Source organism: Rattus norvegicus, chromosome 4, assembly GCF_021556685.1.
Source record: "Rattus norvegicus strain SHRSP/BbbUtx chromosome 4, alternate assembly SHRSP_T2T, whole genome shotgun sequence".
Taxonomy (NCBI): domain Eukaryota; kingdom Metazoa; phylum Chordata; class Mammalia; order Rodentia; family Muridae; genus Rattus; species Rattus norvegicus.
The window spans coordinates 30,868,282-30,887,150 of record NC_141537.1 but is presented as its reverse complement, the minus strand read 5'-3'; the positions used below and the strand labels follow the sequence as shown (position 1 = coordinate 30,887,150).

At 43.4% G+C, this 18,869-nt stretch overlaps 1 protein-coding gene across 14 annotated transcripts in view; it reads left to right on the top strand.

Moving 5' to 3' along the window:
• Positions 1–17,913, top strand: part of Akap9 (A-kinase anchoring protein 9) — a 135,872-nt gene extending 117,959 nt beyond the window's left edge. For all 14 annotated transcript variants that reach the window (NM_001037093.2, XM_087655915.1, XM_087655914.1 and 11 more), the window contains 10 exons: positions 2,260–2,928; positions 3,379–3,581; positions 4,014–4,119; positions 5,458–5,640; positions 6,440–6,640; positions 7,983–8,215; positions 10,122–10,207; positions 14,989–15,118; positions 15,657–15,793; positions 17,373–17,913. In NM_001037093.2, coding sequence (NP_001032170.2) covers positions 2,260–2,928; positions 3,379–3,581; positions 4,014–4,119; positions 5,458–5,640; positions 6,440–6,640; positions 7,983–8,215; positions 10,122–10,207; positions 14,989–15,118; positions 15,657–15,793; positions 17,373–17,410 — 1,986 coding nt within the window. In that variant the 3' untranslated portion in view covers positions 17,411–17,913. The remainder of the gene's footprint in view (positions 1–2,259; positions 2,929–3,378; positions 3,582–4,013; positions 4,120–5,457; positions 5,641–6,439; positions 6,641–7,982; positions 8,216–10,121; positions 10,208–14,988; positions 15,119–15,656; positions 15,794–17,372) is intronic.
• Positions 17,914–18,869: the final 956 nt, after the last annotated feature.

Sequence of the window (18,869 nt, the reverse complement as noted above, 5' to 3'; positions counted from 1 at the left end):
TACTCTTCAGTTGGAGGGACATCTAGGCTGTTCCCAGTATCTCACTCTTATGAGTAAAGCTGTTATAAACATAATTTAGCAAGGCTCCTTGTAGTATGGGGGAGCATCTTTTGGGTGTATGCCCAGGAGTGGTATAGCTGAGTCTTGAGGTAGAACTATTCTCAATTTTCTGAGGAACCTCCAGACTGATTTCCAGAGTGGTTGTACCAGCTTGCACTCCCCCTAGCAATGGGGGAGTGTTCCTCTTTCTCCACATCCTCGCCAGCATCTGCTCTCACTTTCCTTTTGGTTCTTACCTATTCTAATGAGTGTGAGGTGGAACCTCAGAGTCTTTTGATTTGCATTTCCCTGATGACTAAGGATGTTGAGCATTGCTTTAGCTGCTTCTCTTACATTAGAGATTCCTCTGTTGAGAATTCTCTGTTTAGATTTGTACCCATTTTTTTCAACTGGATTATTTGGTCTGTTGATGTCTAGTTTCTTGAGTTCTTTATATATTTTGGATATTAACCTTCTGTCAGATGTAGGGTTAGTGAAGATCTTTTTCCCAATCTGTAAGCTGCTGTTTTGTCCCTTTGATAGTGTCTTTTCCTTTACAGAAGCTTTTTAGTTTCATAAGATCCTATTTATCAATTGTTGATCTGAGCCATTGGTATACTGTTTAGAAGGTTGTCTCCTGTGCCAATGTGTTTGAAGCTATTCCCTCTTGAGATTTAGATTTATCTCTTCTATGAGATTTAGTGTCCAATTTTATGTTGAGGTCTTAGATTCACTTGGACTTGAGCTTTGTGCCGATGATAGATATGGATGTATTTGCATTCTTAAAGTCTTGGAGCAATCAGGTACACGAGGCATATTCCTAAACCCAATAAAGGCAGGATACAGAAAGCTGATGGCCAACTTCAAATTAAATGGAGAGAAACTTAAAGCAACAAGACAAGCCTGTTCACTCTCTCCATATCTGTTCAATACAGTACTTGATGTTTTAGCTAGAGCCATAAGACAACTAAAGGAGATCACGGTGATACAAATTGGAAAGGAAAAAGTCAAAGTATCCCTATATTATAGATGTAAATGACCCCAAAAATTCTACTAGGGAACTCCTACAGCTGATAAATACCTTCAGTGATGTGGCTGGATAACAAATGAACTGAAAAAGAAAATCAATAGCTTTCCTATATACAAATGATAAACAGGCTGAAATAAATTAGGGAAATGACACCCTTCACAACAGCCACAAATAATGTAAAATATCTTGGTATAACTCTAACCAAGCAGGTGAAAGCCCCGTGTAACAAGAACTTCAAGTCTCTGAAGAAAGAGATCGAGGGAGTTTCAGAAGATGGAAAGATCTCCCATGCTCAATGATCAGCAGGATTAACATAATAAGAATGGCCATCTTACAAAAAGTAGTCTACAGATTCAGCGCAATTCTTTACAGACCTTGAAAGAGCAATTCTCAATTTAATATAGAAAAGCCCAGGACAGCTAAAACAATCCTGTACGATAAAAGAACTTCTGGAGGTATCACCAGGCCTGATTTAAAGCTCTACTACAGAGCTATAGTAATAAAACCCTCATGGAATTAGTATAAAACAGACAGCTTCATCAGTGGAATTGCAGACCCAGAGGTAAACCCATACACCTATGGACACCTGAGCTCTGGCAAAGAAGCCAAAACTGTGCAGTGGACAAAGGGAAGCATCTCCAGCAGGTGTCGTGTGAGGCGTGTCCTTCTCTGCTCTGCTTCATTCCCCATCCTCATTGGGTGCTCATGCTCCCAGGCCACCCTGCAGCTATTCCTTTCCTCCCCACAGAGTGCCTTTGTGCTTTAAGTTCATGGTCACTCCATGACCTCTTCCCTCTCTAAAGATGGCTTCCTCCCCTATGCCGTGATTCTTTTTTGCTTATCGTGACACTGTGGAACATTACTTTCTTGTGCCTTTGTATATAAGTTCTTACATTTTTTAAATATATTCCATTAACATATTGAAAAGGTAGCATAAGAACACTTATATTTTGAAGATTGTCATTTGGAGAAACGTTCTCTGCTTTATATTTAGCCAGAGAAGATTGTGTCTATATCCTTGATGCAAGCAAGCCATCTGGCTATCGAAATAATTGCCACTTTCTACTGAGTAACAATTCTGTCTTCAGTTACCAATGCTTCCATGCCGCTGTTACCACAGTTGTGCTCCTACCCTTTAACGGTATTTTTAATATTAATGCGTTCATCTTAAATTACATTTTCACTTTAAGGATCTGAAATTTTCACTCGAAGATCAAAAACGGAAAAATACACAGTTAAACCTCCTTTTGGAACAACAGAAGCAGCTACTAAATGAATCTCAACAGAAAATGGAGTCACAGAAAATGTTGCACGATGCCCAGTTATCAGAAGAGCAAGGCCGCAACTTAGGGCTTCAGGCTCTACTGGAGTCAGAGCAAGTCAGGGTCCAGGAGATGAAGAGCACCCTGGACAAGGAGCGGGAGCTGTATGCCCAGCTGCAGAGCCGTGATGATGGCGGGCAGCCCCTGCCAGTCCTGCCTTCTGAGGACCTACTTAAAGAGCTACAGAAACAACTGGAGGAAAAACACACCCGCATAGTAGAACTCTTAAGTGAAACAGAAAAATACAAACTAGACTCCTTGCAAACAAGGCAACAGATGGAAAAGGACAGAGAGGTTCACCAGAAGACACTGCAGACAGAACAGGAGGCAAACACCCAGGGCCAAAAGAAAATGCAGGAGCTGCAGTCCAAAGTGGAGGAGCTGCAGCGCCAGCTGCAGGAGAAAAGGCAGCAGGTATATAAGCTAGACCTAGAGGGGAAGCGACTGCAGGGGATCATGCAGGAATTCCAAAAGCAGGAGCTGGAACCCGAGGAAAAACGGGGAAGCAGAGGACTTGTGTATCAGAATCTTAATGAGGTAATTTCTTGTTTCGTTTACAATGTTTATGACGTGGTATTAAATTTTGTTTCCTTTACAGTATTTCTGAGGCAGCGGGTTAGATCTGCAGGCCTGGTTTAGTCTTAAACTCATGTCGAGGAGAGAACCAATTCCACAAAGCTGTCCTCTGCCATCCAGGTGCACCCTGTGGCACAGCTGCACTGCTGCACTCACATATTTATGCACACAGACAATAAGTTTTTTTTAAGTTATGAGTAGTTTTAATATTTTAAACACCCTTAATATTTTAAAATATTTTTAAACTTCAAATACTGTTATTGAGTTACTTAAATAATTATGTTCAAATCATCCCAAAATGGCGTCTGTAGAACTTTATCTGGAGTGTGGGTGGTCGTTTTGTTCCCTAGAGAAAGAAAACGAAATGCTGCTCACTCGGGAGTGTTTTCTTTCTCTGTTTGAAATTATCAGCCCGCCAGCTGGACCTTCACTGACGACCGGACTAGAAATTGGGTTCTTCAACAGAAGATGGGAGAGACCAAGGACACGAACTTCACAAAGTTGATTGAAATAAATGGAGAACTTGACCATAATCATGACTTGGAAGTGATCAGACAGACACTTCAGCATGTGGCTTCAAAGCTGCAGCATGTGGCACAGAAAGCCTGCAACAGGTTAGACCTCCTCCTGTGCGGTACAGTGACACACGTGACAGGTCAGCCAAGAGCGACAGAACGTTGGATTTTGGTTTTGTTTTGTTGAGTTGAGATCTTACTGTGTAGTCCTGAGTGGCCTAGAGTTCACTCTGTAGACCAGGCTGTCCTCAAACATGCAGAGAAATCTGCCTGACTCTGCTTCCTAGGAGTAAAAACCGAACCTGCGTACTAAAGAAGAGATGTTTTAAAGATACTGCGCATCTACATTAGATGGTATTCTGTAGCAGAAATTACCTATGCGAAAACAGCTAACGCCTGAACCAGGAAAGTCAAGTGAAGGGGACCTGTAGCTGCTAGTGTGTGTTAGTCAGCAAGATCAGTCCCAAGCCTAACCGTGCGTTAGGAAGTGTCGTTGGGAGGTCTGTTTTCAATTTTGTCTTTTCCTTAAAGGCTACAGTTTGAAACAGCAAGTGATGATGCATTCATCTGGATTCAGGAGAATATCGATGGAATTATTTTGCAACTACAGAAACTGACTGGCCAGCCAGGTGACGAGGTAAGACTTTTAAACATTCCTTGTAGAGAGAACAAAGATCAAACACACTATGAATTGTTTGAAAATTAGCAGACTGTTTTGTAAGAGTTTTGATTGCTTTTGTTTGTTTTTTACTTGAAATACAGTGCTTCGCTTCCCCCACGGAGGTGTTGAGAGTTGAGGGGAGGCACATTCATTATTGTTGCTGTTATACTTAGCCTCTTAGTCAGTCAAGGCTCCCTGAGAGCATAACCTGGCTTCCCTGTCCGACCTCCCATGAGCTTACAGTCCTGCCCTTGTCCCTTTTCACTCCCTCTTCGTGACTTTGCACATTTGACACTTTTTTTTTTTGGCTTTTTTATCATTTTGACTATTTGAGACAGGGTCTCTCTGTGTGGCCCTGGATGTCCTAGAACTGACTATGTAGACCAGGTTGCCTTCAGCCTGGCTGTGTGGCCTCTGCCTCCTGAGAGTTGGGAGTAAAAGCGTTCTTCCCTTTCTTAAGTCCTGTTTTCCTTGCCTTCTGTGTTTCTGCTCTCACATAACCTGTTGTCAGTCAGGCCTGCCCATCCTTCCTCTTGCTTCTGTAGTCTTGCTTTTCTCCTAACTCCAACTGTGAAACCTGTTTCTTGGCCTTGGTGAGCACCTGCTGTGTCCCAGGTGCTGCCTGAGGTCCTGGGGATTCCGTGAACAAAGCCACCAGAGTCTTGCCCTTGTGCAGTTGCTGTGCACTGTAGCCCCGTGACCAGCATCCTTGGAGGAAGCTCTCCCACATACATTGAGTCTGAACATTGTCTTTTCTTGCCTCTTCCTCCCTCTCTCATTCCCTTTTTGGTTGCGATGTCACCCGAGCTTGGGAAGCTGGCAGTCACCACAGACCGTGTTCCTTTCCCCTTCCTGTGTGTATGAGCAGCCACACACTGTGTGAATGTCCATTCATGTGCCATTTACTCTGTCCCAGCCTCAGTATTCCCTGTGTAAACCGTTACAACTTTCTAACCGACCTGCTAGGTGCAGTGGTCAAGTCTCTTTCCTTAAGCTGCTCTACCTTACGCACTGCTGCCAGAGGAATGTTTGTAAACATGTCACTTTTATTTGTGGTGGCACCTCCTAAAGTCCCCTTGGTCTCTTGTTGCTGTGCTTAGGTCTGACATTATGACACACAGCAACGTTTAGCCTGACGAAGTCCTGCTACTTCTTCAGCACACTCCTGCCTGAGCTTCTGTCCACTTCCTGTGCCCTCCCCAGCCGCTCTCTGTTACCAGTTCTTGAATCTGTGTCAGCACCCGTTAGCTTTTACGGGAGCTACTCATGTCCATGTGTGTCTGTCTATATAACCTTGTGTCATTGTTTTTGCAGCACAGCTTAGCACCCCCCAGTTCTTCTTGCGGCTCCTTAACGGAAAGCCTAATGAGACAAAATACTGAGCTAACAAGACTTATCAACCAACTGACGGAAGAAAAGAACACCTTAAGGAGCATAGTGGTGAAGCTGGAGGAGCTCAACAGGTGTCACTGGCACACGGGAGCCGGCAGAGACTGTGTACGTCTGCGTTTAGAAGTAATTCAGAGTTAGGGGCGTCTCTCCAGTTTTACTTTTAACCATAGTCTAAAGATATCATATATGAATCTTATTAGGATGCGTAGGAAATATATATGATGACAATAATAGTAAAAATACCTGTGATGGGGGAGGCCTCTCTACCACACTCAATCAAGTCTAAACTATAAACGTGTGTGTGTTGCCTGAATGCAGATACATTGAAGAAATGGTCAAAAGATAGTGATTATTGTTCTCTTTAGTTTCTAGTTACTAAGTTTATGACCAAGTGAAAGATGATGTCAGTCTGGGCATGGCGATACATACCTTTAATCCCAGCACTAAGGTGCAAAGGTAGACAGATCTCTGAATTCAAAGCTAATCTGGTCTACATTACCAAGTCTCTAGTTAGCAAGGGTAGTAGCTTTCCTTCACCCGTGAGAGCCTGCCTTTTTTTTTTTTTTTTAAAAAGAACTTATATATTTCAAACTAATAAGGTAGTCTCTGAATTTAAATTTGTTTTTAAAGCTACAAAGAAAAGAGCTATTCTCTGTATTTACCCTTATATTTTAAGGTAGAAAAGATTGGCAAAACAACTTCATAGTTAAGTAGCTTATTCATGTGGCCACCCTGAGAGCCACCCCCTCTCGTCCATCCAGTCTCAGTGGTGTGTAAGATTGAGCACTTAGACCCAGACGGCGTGATTGTAGCTGTGAGCTTGCTTCCCTGTGGGCTGGGTAATCCATCGTGCTTTAATTCAGTCATCTTTTTGAAAATGATCTGAGATCCCATGTCTCCGCAGTGTTCTAGGTTTTCATTTATTGATCCCGCTGACATCGAAGCCATAATCGCTTCAGAAAAGGAAGTCTGGAACAGAGAAAAGCTATCTCTTCAGAAAGCGTTGAAAAGGGCAGAGGCGAAAGTGTATAAACTGAAAGCTGAACTGCGCAATGATGCTTTGCTGCGGAGTCTGAGCCCTGACTCTGAGCATGCCGCCCTGCAGGTAGGCAGCATCTTCATGCTGACCAGAGGGGACAGACCACGGATCGTAGGTCCTCGCTCAGGCTTTCCCTGCCATAATTACAGTGTTGCTGCCTGTAGAGAGCCATTCCCAGGACTGGAGCACGCTCAGCCCTGCTTTTCTGGCTGTCAGCAGTGTGGCCCTACCTCCTGGACTCTCATCCTCAACAGACAACCCAAAGTCTTCTCTTTCAACTGCTAAGCAAAGCACCCTGACCGTCCATGGAAGGGCATCGTGCAAGGCCTGTAATGCTGAGAATGAGTGCCATAGTAAAGCTGCCTCGACCAGTTAACCTAAGCCACAGTGGAGAGGAAGACAAGGCCCTGGAGTAGTCAGTGCAACTACAGGGTGGACACAGAGACAGACAGACAACTACGGGGTGGACACAGGGACAGACAACAACTATGGGGTGGACACAGGGACAGACAGACAACTATGGGGTGGACACAGGGACAGACAGACAACTATGGGGTGGACACAGAGACAGACAACAACTATGGGGTGGACACGGACAGACAGCTATGGGGTGGACACAGAGGGACAAACAGACAACTATGGGGTCGACACAGGGACAGACAGACAACTATGGGGTGGACACAGAGGGACAGACAGACAACTACAGGGTGGACACAGAGGGACAGACAACAACTATGGGGTAGACACAGAGGGACAGACAGACAACTATGGGGTGGTCACGGACAGACAGCTATGGGGTGGACACAGAGGGACAGACAGACAACTATGGGGTAGACACAGGGACAGATAGACAACTATGGGATGGCACAGAGGGACAAACAGACAACTGTTGGGTAGATACAGAGGGACAGACAAACACTATGGGGTGGACACAGAAGGACAGACAACTATGTGGTGGACACAGAGGGACAGACAAACACTATATAGTGGACACAGAGGGACAGACAAACACTATGGGGTAGACACAGGACAGACAACTATGGGGTGGACACGGAGGGACAGACAACTACTATGGAGTGGACACAGGGACAGAGAAAAATTTATTTAACAAGTTAAATGGATGAGTGACTAATTAAAAAAAATAAAGTTGATATTTTTAAAACATACATGACAAAGAATTTGCCACAAATGTGATTAAAAGGGCTAACTCCCACATCAGTACAAACACAGCTCTGACTCACAAGTTGTGCTTCAAGGCTGCTTCTCTCTCTCTGTCAGCGTGTCTGTTACAGAAGACCCCAGCCTGGCACGCGGACTGACACTTTCTTTTTACCTCTAGGTAGTCTTCCTCTATAGAGCAACTCGAATAATTTCTCACTGATGTCTTTGTTCTTCTCTTTAAATACAGAAAATTTATAACAAATACCTGAGAGCTTCAAGTTTCCGCAAGGCTCTCATATATCAGAAAAAATACCTCCTGCTGCTCCTGGGGGGCTTCCAGGAGTGTGAGGACGCCACCCTGGGGGTTCTGGCCCGAATGGGGGGACACCCAGCCTTGAAAGATCCCAAGACAATCACCAGCCACCCGAAGGGGTTCACCCGGTTCCGCTCTGCCGTCAGAGTGTCTATTGCCATCTCAAGGTAAAGTCTTGAAGAAAACCATTTTGATCATAGCCCGCTAAGAAGATAAGTGTGACACAGACACTTTAGAACTGTACACTGGTGGTTTCTCTCCAGGTTTTTCTCACCCTGTCAGCAGAATCTCTATTCTGTGTAAACCCAGTCCCAGTCCACATTGTCCTTCCCCCAAAAAATCCAAATAAACTTAGCTTTGAACGCATAGGCTATGCAGGAGAAAGGGTCAGGGATGGGACGCTCCAGTGTTCCCATCTGGCTAAGGCCGGGCACTTAGCATTGGTCCTGCTGCTGAGTGCAGAGTGAAGACCCAGCGGTGCCCCTCCTGCCTGCTTGGGCTGTGTTTCTCCTTCCCCTTTGTCTCCACACAACCTGAGTGTCCAAGAAAGTTTGATTTTTAAGAAGACGTGCCAGTCGGCTAACATTTGGTCCCTCTTCAGAGTTTGGCTGTTTCTCCTCCTCTTTCCCTTTTTTAAACTTTTACTTTGCATGGACTGTACCATGCCCGGGTGTATGTCTGTGTACATGGGTGCCTGGAGCCTGCGGAGGCCAGGAGAGGGTGTCAGGTCTCCCAGGTCCACAGTTGCAGGTTGTCATGAGCTACCAAGTAGGTTCTGAGACTCAAACGAGGCTCACCTGGAAGAGCAGCCACTGTTTTCCACCTCTGCACTCTCTCCAGCCCCTACTTGGTAATAGGTGCACAGTTTCTGGTCAAATACCTGTGCCGTATTTACCGAAGAAAACTAAACGGAGAGCTACTGTCAATTCAGTTCCCAGATGAGGCAGGTAGAGGTGACAAGCTGAGGCAGCTAGGCAGGAGATCATCCTCCCTTCATCCGTCCGTCCATTTGTCTGTCTGTCCATCCATCATGGCAACTCTACATTGGAGCCAGGGTTTTTTCACTGCTGGCCTCTGACCTGCCTCCCTCCTCCAGCCCTCACGTTAACTTCACAGGGTCCACTGCTCCCTCCTCGCCTCGTGTGGGGTGAAGTAGGGCCATCCCAGTGGGAGCATTAATAAACAACACCTGCCTTGGAGCATCTCCCTCTCTATTAGGAGAGAGTAGAGTGCACAGACCTCAGAGACACTGAGTGGTCCTCAGAGGGACAGGGGTCAGCCTGGACAGCTGAGAAGTTCAGAAGGCTCCCTGCAGGAGAAAAGCTACTATCAAGCCCTCACCCCCTTCCCTTTAGGGCAAGTTTGAGATGGACTCTCGTTCTGCCACTCTGGCTGTCCTGGAACTATGTAGACCAGGCTGGCCTTAAACTCACAGAGATCTGCCTGCCTGTCTCCTGAGTACTGGAAGTAAAAGGGGTCCCCACCATGCCTGGCTCATCCCTCTCATGTGTGCGCTGCTATAGGCTCATGGTATTTTAACCCTCCTTAAATTGGACTCTGAAATTGCAACTGGTACTCCAAAAAGTTCCATAGCCCAGGGCAGAATGGGCAGTCAGCAAGGAGTTCAGCGCTGGTGACACACCTTCAATCCTTTTGAAACCATCACTGTTTTTGTCCCTGATCACAGGGTCTACCACTCCCCCAGTTTCCCTGGCCTCCTGTTGCTGCCTGTTGAAATTTGTTCTCATATCCTCTGCCTGACCTCCTTTCTTTCCTCTTTCCATTACCTTCATCCTCTCTTTGACCACTGTTTTTTTGTCCATTTTTGCCCTTCATCCCATTCTGTGCTACTTATTGGAGGCATTAGCATTGGCCTCTTGGGGAGAGAAGGGAGGCCATGCCCTTGCTGTACCTGGAGAATGAACCATGAACCAGTGGAGTATGTGTCATTTAGCTGAGGTGGTCCCGTGGCTGTGCTGACACGTTTGTGGTCATAATTAAATGGCATGGTTCTGTGGGGTGTACATGTTTGTATTTATGACTTTGCTTTGAGATTTTGTTTGGCTCTTTTAGAATGAAATTTTTGGTGCGGCGGTGGCAGCAAGTGACAAGTACTAGCTCCATCAATATTAACAGGGATGGCTTTGGCCTGAGTCCAGGTAAGGTTAAAAAAAGGCATAATTTCTGTGTATGACTCTTGAGACAGCTACATGAGCAATTGCTGTCAGATAACTAGTTAATGCTGTTGTTGTCTGAAGATAGTGAGTACAAAAACTGTAACTGTTTTGCTCTTAACTGTGTGGATTTATAATCTCGTATAGCTGCTTGTGAGTTCCTCTGTCTCCTGACAATATCTTCTCAGGCTCAGTCTGCCAGCCCAATTCACTTTCAACTGTCTCAGTTTTACCCTGCTCAATCTCTTCTCTTTTCCCCTCCCCTCCCCTCCCTCCCCTCTCCTCCCCTGCCCTCCCCTCCCCTCCCCTCCCCTTCCTTCACCTCCCCTGCCCTCCCCTCCCCTCCCCTTCCTTCACCTCCCCTCCCCTCCCCTCTCCTCCCCTGCCCTCCCCTCCCCTGCCCTCCCCTTTCCTCTCCTCCCCTCCCCTTCCTTCACCTCCCCTTTCCTCTCCTCCCCTCCCCTTCCTTCACCTCCCCTTTCCTCTCCTCCCCTCCCCTCCCTTTCCTTCACCTCCCCTTTCCTCTCCTCCCCTCCCCCCCACCTCCCCTTCCCTCCCCTCCCCTTTCCTTTCCTCTTCCTCTCCTGTCCCTCCCTCTCCTTCCCTCCCCTCCTTGTCTCTTCGGTCTCCTGGACCCTACTTCTGCCTCCTCCTCCTCCTCCTCCTCCTCTCTCCAACTCCTTTCTCACTCTCTTTCTCAGTCTCTGCTAGCTTCTATATCCACCCCTGTTCTCAGAAACCAACTGCCGCTGGAGAGCATAGGGTCACTCAAGGGCCAGGCACATAAAATATTTCATACTACATTTGCCCCCATTTATTTTAGTTGCTAATTATACAGTTTTGAAGCTGCTTCTCGGTTCTTCCCAGTTTCTTTTCCAGGTTCTCAAGTGTATGGTGTGGTCTGTCTGTAGCTCTCTCAGGAGCACATCCACAAATGAGTTAAGAACCTAATGGGGTGCTTCTCTCTCCTGTAATTGAGCACCGCTTCGTTTACTCCTAGACTATTCTGTCTTCTACCCTCTTGTATTTTGGAGTTCCTCACTGAAGTCTTAATCTCCGTCCCCAGCTCTGTGAACCTTTGCTTGTAGTTCTGATTGAGCTTGCAGGATGTGGTATTGAGCATGGTCTGTCTTAAAGTCCTGCTCATGGGCCCGTGGTTGCTCTGCACTGAGGATGGCTCTGTATAGCAGGAGACCAAGGTCTTGCTCGTGGGACTGTCAGTTGCTAGGTGCTGAACGTTTCTTGTCCAGGCTTTTCTGGCTTGCTGGGGAAGGTCTGGCCCTCTTCTTTGCTCTTTCTGGCCAATGTCCACAATTTTCAGAAGACCTCCCCTGCCCCACTCTGAGCCTTATGGGTTTGACAGTATCCACTGCTTTTCACTTCCTAAAGTGTTTTCTATAATCCAGTGTCAGCCACTGTCGTTCCTTTCACACTAATGTTCAGAAAATTTAAAGTTATCACACAGCTATTTAGTCTGTTCCTATGGGTCTTTATTCATTTTTGTTTTATAAGCATTTATTTTAATGTGCGATTAGATCTTTAAATAATTGCTTGTCCTGCAGGATTGTGTAGTATACCTATAATGTGCTTTATATTACAGTATACAAAGAATTGCGTCCCACTGGAGACATATGCAAGGGTATTGTCAATCTTAGTTTGTACAGGCGTCCCCATAATAGCCACTGCTTCCAGAATCAGCCTTTTCAGAAATCAGAGCACTTGCCCCTTGAACCCTGAATATGTACCAATAGTATGGTGTACACAGTTGCCCATTGAACCCTGAATGTGTATCGATAGTATGGTGTACAAAATTTAGTTTTCCAAATTCTGCAAAGTGAAACACATCCATCTGCCAGACTTCATTTCCTTTGGTGCCCTAGGGTATGTGCAGTGGGTAGTGGGGTTAGTTACGCAGAGATCAAGTAGGACATCTCCTTATCATTTCCTTGGCTTGTCGCCAGGTGATAGGAACTTTTCTTCTTTAAACCTTTACTGCTAACTTTTTTTTCATGTAATTTTGACACTTCTAACACATTTCCTATTAATAATTGGTCAATTTCTTCATTTCCTTGGGCTAATGGACCTAGCAAGACTGTATGAGACTTAATATGGATGATATATAATGGATAGTTTATATGTCTGATTGCCTGCTGCAGTTGTATAAATAATAATGTTAATTCTTAATGATCAGGAATAAATTTAGCAGTTTCTATATGCAAAACAATTCTGCATATTGAGAGTCAGTAATTATATTAAGTTGTTCAGGAAAATCTAGTAGAGCCATACATAGAGTTGCACAGGACTCTGATTTTTGAACTGAAGTATATGGGCTTTGAATTACTTTGCTTATTTTTTTTTTCTGACTAAAAACAAGCCATTCCTAATTTATTTGCATCAGTATAAAATGTAGGTGCTCCAGGAATGGGCATTCCTTTTATAATACATGGGAGAATCTAATTAGTTCTTTTTTATAAACCGAAGCCGCTTGCTTTTAGGATATTTGCTATTAATTTCTCTCAAATAGTTGTTATAAGCTCTTTACTACCAATTACCCATAGTGACATAATCTAAGCATTAGTATAAGGCACTATGGCTTCTGCTGGGTCTATTTCTGACAATTGACACAGTCTTATTCTTCCATTTATAATTAAATCGAAACCTTTTCTACATAAGACTTTACATATTTACTTTGTGTGCTAAGAAGATCCATTTTAAAATACTATCTTTCCTTTGCATTAGGAGCCCAGTAGGAGAATGACTTGAAGCAGAATAACAAAAGTGCAATCCTATTTGGGATCTGTGTGATCCATGAACGCATCCTGCAGTCTTTTATACTGAAATTAACTCTTTTTTTGTATCCTTTGTTAGCTGTATTGGACTGTCTAAGTCTGAGTCTCCTTGTAATGTTTGAAACAAAGTTCTTAACTCAGGAGTAGTTAATCCAATGGTGGGTCATATCCAGTTAATATTATCCATTAATTTTTGAAAATCATTAAGGGTTTGCAACTGGTCTCTTCTTATCTGTACCTGTTGTGGTTGAATTTTTTGTTCACTTATTTTATAATCTAAGATAGTGGATAAAGTTTCCTATCTGTATTTTAATCAGATGCAGTCTGCAAACTCCAACAGTGCAAAATTATTTTTGTTTTCTAGCAGTTGTTGCACAAAATACTGATATAAAGTTGGACTATTTAACATTCCTTGTAGAACTTTCCACTGATACCTTTTTACAGGTTGAGCATTTTTATATGTAGGCACTGTGAAGGCAAATTTTCCCTTATCCTGCTCTTGCAAGGGGATAGTAAGAAAGCAGTCTTTTAAATCAGTTGCTATCATAGGTCATGCCTTAGGTAGTAAAGGCAAAGGAGTCCAGGCTGTAATGGACCCTTTGGTTGGATTACTCGATTCACAACTCTCAAACAGGTTAAAATTGTCCATTTCCCCTGATTTCTTTTTTCTAACAACTACGTGGGAATTCCATGGGCAGGTAGACTCTTGTTGAGCAGTCAGCTACTCTAATACCAACTGCTCAAGTGCCTGTAATTTTTCTTTAATTAAGGGCCATTGCTTTACCACATTGACTTGTCCCTGTTGTGACCTGTTGCTAGACAATGTGCATAGTCTGGGGTTGTTCTGGATGCCATTTTTAATTATTTTTTTGGTGAAGCATTTTTCATTTCACTCCTTATTTTAGGGATTGTCTCTGTCTGATAATAAGGGAATATTTTTCTGAATTCCCCACCACTATAATAAATCTTTTCCCTATCCATTTATGGCTGTCAGCCATGTAAGGCCTTAACTTTCTTTTTTGATCTTCTGTCCCCATACATTTAAGCTGTTGCACACCATTTTTATAACTTTGCAATTCTTAGAAATAGGGTCCAATCCTTTTGAAGTAGCTATTCTGAATTCCAGGATTTTTGTGAAACGATACTTACATCAGCTCCTGTTTAACATTATAGTGTTTCTGGGATGACGTGGCTATTATAGTAATGGTAACTTGCAATTCCTTCTCTCTATAGCTAGAAATCAGTAGGAAAAACATTAGGGCTGAAACAATTTGAGGTATATGGGGAGGTCCAGAGTTAGAGGGCACAGAATTAAAGGACACACACCACGGTGTGAGTACTGAGCCATGTTCAGTGGTCCTGACAGCAGGCAGCAAAGAAAGCCTGTGTAGACCCCTGAAAATGTTAGGGTAGCCTGTTAGACTGAGATGAGATTTTCACCATAATGAGTTGTGTTAGCACAAAAAGTTAGCAAGTCTTGATTTCACATTTTTTTTTTTTTTGGTTTTGTTCCCAGTAAAGGTAGACTAGAGTAGATAAGATTTGGTTACTAAGTGCAGTATTTTAATCCATATCACTTTTCCTCCAAAGCACACATACTTAGAAGCACTTACACCTTTGATCCGGTAGCAACTAGGTATTTACAAGGGGAATATTCCAATGAGTTTATTTTCTTAGAAGCATAGTTCTTCATACCAGAAATAGTCATGTTCAGAGGTAGACAGAAAACCACTGAAAGGCTCTTTGGTTTGTATCGTTCTCTTTTGGCCAGAATTGGAAGTAGCTGTAAGTAGTACGAAGTAGACTATTAGAGCTTATGACTTTTGTGCATTATGAGAGCAAAACATCTTTAGTTGTGTGTAGTTTCTATAAAGTTTAGAGCCTGAGCTACCGTATACTATTCTTTTAAACCCTTACTGGTTTATAGGTGTCTTCTGAGACCTTTTTCATTATGGTGATATATTTGGATTTATTTAGGCATTGAAAAGACTGACCCATTCTATCATTCGTCTGGTGGGCTGGAGCTGTATGGAGAACCAAGACACACAACATACCGCTCAAGATTTGATCTGGACTACCCTAGGTCTCCCTTGCCATTGCAGAATAGGTAAGAATTTATCAGGTCTGGGTGGCATAAGCAGTAACATGTCAGCAAGAAGTAGATTGTTAGAGTTTATAACTTCTTTGCATTGTGAGAGCTAAGAATCTTTAGTTATATGCAGTTTCTGTGGAGTTTAGAGCCAGAGCGACTTTTTATTTGTAAATGGTTTCTAAAGGCATAGAAAACAATTTATAAATGGTTTATAGATGTATACTGCAGTTAGACATTGGAAAAGTATTGATTACCATCCAATACAAAAAAGAAAATAATACTGTAGATCTGTGAAAAGTTGCTTAACACAAATCCTGCATATTCTGATCACCTCTGAAGGGCTTGTGCTGGGCCTTCTCATAATGGCATCTTTAAATTTATTGGCGATTTACTTGTTATCCTATATTTAGAAGTCTGCTCAGGCAGTGTATAGAGTGGGAGGGGGTGGGGGTGGGGTGGGGGAGGGGCATGGGGTGGGGGTGGAGAGGCAGGCTGTCAGTTTTTCTACATTGTTTCTAGCAAATTGGATTCCTGAATATAATTTAATCCATAGGTACCCGGGTGCTCCAGACTTAAATTCTACTTCAATGGCTTCTTCTCAACTTCACCAGTACAATCCTGATAAATCTCTGACAGACTATGTCACTCGGCTAGAGGCACTGAAAAGGCGACTTGGAGCTATACAGTCAGGTGCTGGATCTTAACCACTTCTCTGTAGCGGCAGTACACTTGTGCCTTTCTCTATCTCCTCAACATGCTTCTGCAGGTTAATCAAACCTTTTAGCTCAGTGAAGAAATTCCACGGTGTCCCAGCTTAAACTCTGACCAGCAGAGAACTATCTCTCCTGTGTTCCAACAGCACCCCTGACAGTGATTTTGTAGTCTTCACTTGGATTAGACAAAATGCATGATGGGTACCATCTGAGGCCCAGCCCAGAACCTGTTCCTAAGTAGAGTATGGTAGAAAGCAGCAATGTGTAGAAGGCAGAGCAAGCCCTGCCCAAAGCAGGTAATGTAGCGATTGTCTTCATTGTCCTTCCACATGGTATCCCAACAAGCTTTGCCTTGCAAAACACTAAGTATCATCATACCTCCCCTCACCATATGAAATGTGTTCCGTAAAGTGACTCAGCAGTTAAAGGCCCTGCCTCCAAGCCTGAGTATCTGAGTTCAATCCCCACAACCCACAAGGTGTAGGAGATGACCAACTCCTACAGGTTGCTCTCTGCCCTGCACTGTGGGATATCACCTACACACATAGATAAAAATGTAATTTTTAAGATTTTGTAAGAATAATTTTACTCAGAACTATACACAAATTGTCATACTTTATGTAGAGGAAGATTTCATTCATCATAGGAATGCTTCCATGATTTCATTCACTCACTACTGGTCCAAAGACTGGGTCGATTTAGTTTAAGCTATTGTGCTAGCCCTGCTCTGATGGATTCGTTTTGCTTGTTTGTTTTTATTCATTCTATATGTATGAGTGTTTTGTCTCCATGTGGTCTGTGTACCACATACATGCCTGATGCCTGCAAGGGCCAGAAGAGGACATCAAACCTCCTCGGACTGGAGTGAGCTACTGTGTGGTTGCTGGGACTCAAACTCAGGTCCTCTAGGAGTGCTTCTAACAGCTAAACCGTCTATTCTTCAGCCCCTGGTCATTTTTTAAGGACTCTTTTTCTATTGATACCACATACTGTGGACCACAGTTATTTAAAGGTAGTTCAGTTCTTCATTCAAGAAGTCGGGTATTTAACCCAAGTAACCTTCGTGTGCTCATGAAATTCATCAGCACTGACTCTCTCTTCCACTGCTGTAGGGTAGTCAAGGTGACCTCTAAATATAGTCAGCCTCTTGGAGCTCAATTTAAGCTGAGGGCAGATGGCTTTGTGTGAAGAACACTGTTGTTTAGAGACAGACTTGTCGTTCCCGGCACCCAGTCTCATAACTGCCAGTAACTGCAGCTCCAGGGAACCCAGTGACTTAGGGCACTCTGTGCTGCATTCACACACACACACACACACACACACACACACACACACACACACACACACACAGCATACATGTACACACATCTGGCTGCATATTGGTTGTCATATTGAGCACTCAAGCTCAGATTGTTAGACTTGCCAGCACCACAACCACTGGAACACCTCACGGGCCCCTGGCATTTTGAGATGGTTTTAAACAGACCCATCTGCCCATGTCGTCTGGCTGCCCTCAAACAGGTACGAGTCTAATTGTTTTGTATTTTATTTTACAGGGTCGACTACTCAATTTCATTTTGGCATGAGGAGATAATCCTTTGAAATACTTATTGAATATTAAATGGATTCCCTTTTGTAAATCAATGGCTCTTTTGTGCTTTTGTATTGTGAATATTCAACGGGACCAATACATACACAGCTTATGATTGTATACAAATCCTCAGCAGCACATGAAGACAAACTGGAGTTTGTGTATATAAGCATTGTGTGTGTTCATGCACAGTAATCATTAAATTACATGTATATTGTGGAATGCTAATTTAAATGATTAAATTATAAACTTTGTGTATTTATCGGAAGGGTGAAAAGATTAAACTTTTTCAAATGGCAATGCTGCCGGATGCATAGCGTGCGGTGTCCTGCGCTTTTCTTACAAAGCTACTGAAGTTACAAGTTTCTGCTTCATAGATTTGCTACTGGTGATGAAGACAACATGTCACTTGTAGAGACCTATTTTTGTATAATGGTCTAAGTTTTGAACTTTATGGGTATTTTGTCAAGTACTGAAATAAAAATGACCTCACCATTTTCACTGTACTGTAGTGGAACCTTCTTGATTTTTCACCAAGCCACAACTTGTGGTCCCTGTCATCTTGTTACTTGTCTCAGCTCAGGTTCCAAAAAGTGGTTTCTCTCTCCCTCCATTAAAGGACATTTTTAATGCCACACTAAGGTGGCATTAGTGTTTATGATTAGTCCATGTTTTATTCTATTTAGTGTTCTTGAGTCCAAAGACACAAATCTAGACACAGAAATCAGCTCTCAAAGAGCATCAAATTGTATCCGTGAGAGTGTAGCAAAATTCAGGAATCCTCCTGCTACGCCAGCCAAATTCTAAATGGAAAAGTCTCAGAGAGAATACAGTTCTCTAGAGGCCTCCCTACAACACTGACTAAAATGGCAGTGGTATTGCTCACATCTGGAAAAGTGTTTCCCTACTAATGGTCTGAGCTCTATGAAGACGATCACAAAGCTCTACATTAGTGGGAATCTTCTTTTCCATATTTCAACTAAGCTTCCTAGAAATAGCAAAGCTATTCTAAAGCAACTATTGAACAGGAAATGGTGTATAAAAACCTCTTAAAAATTAATATGGTTGCCCAGTCAAGATGGTTGTGTAGGGAAAAAGCAGATAGACAAATGGTTGTCAGCTGAGTTCACCCCACTGCTGGATGGACTGTCAACCATTCTATGGCCGTAGGCCTCTGTAGTGTTGTTCACAATGACTCAATAACTGGTCTGTGGTCAGTATCTCAGCCTGTGGAATTCTAGTGCTTGAGCCCTTTTAATTCTCAGCACTGAACATATGTTCAAGTCTAAAACTGGTCAGTAAACAGCCTTACTCAAGCCACGACTCTGCCAGGAATCTACCAGTCATCCGATCAAAGTCTAGAACCCTTCTCAGAATAATAAAGACAAAATACCTGCTCTGGCAAAGGAATCTGTTACATAGAAACAATCTTCAAACTGTAATCAAGGCTATAATCTAACAC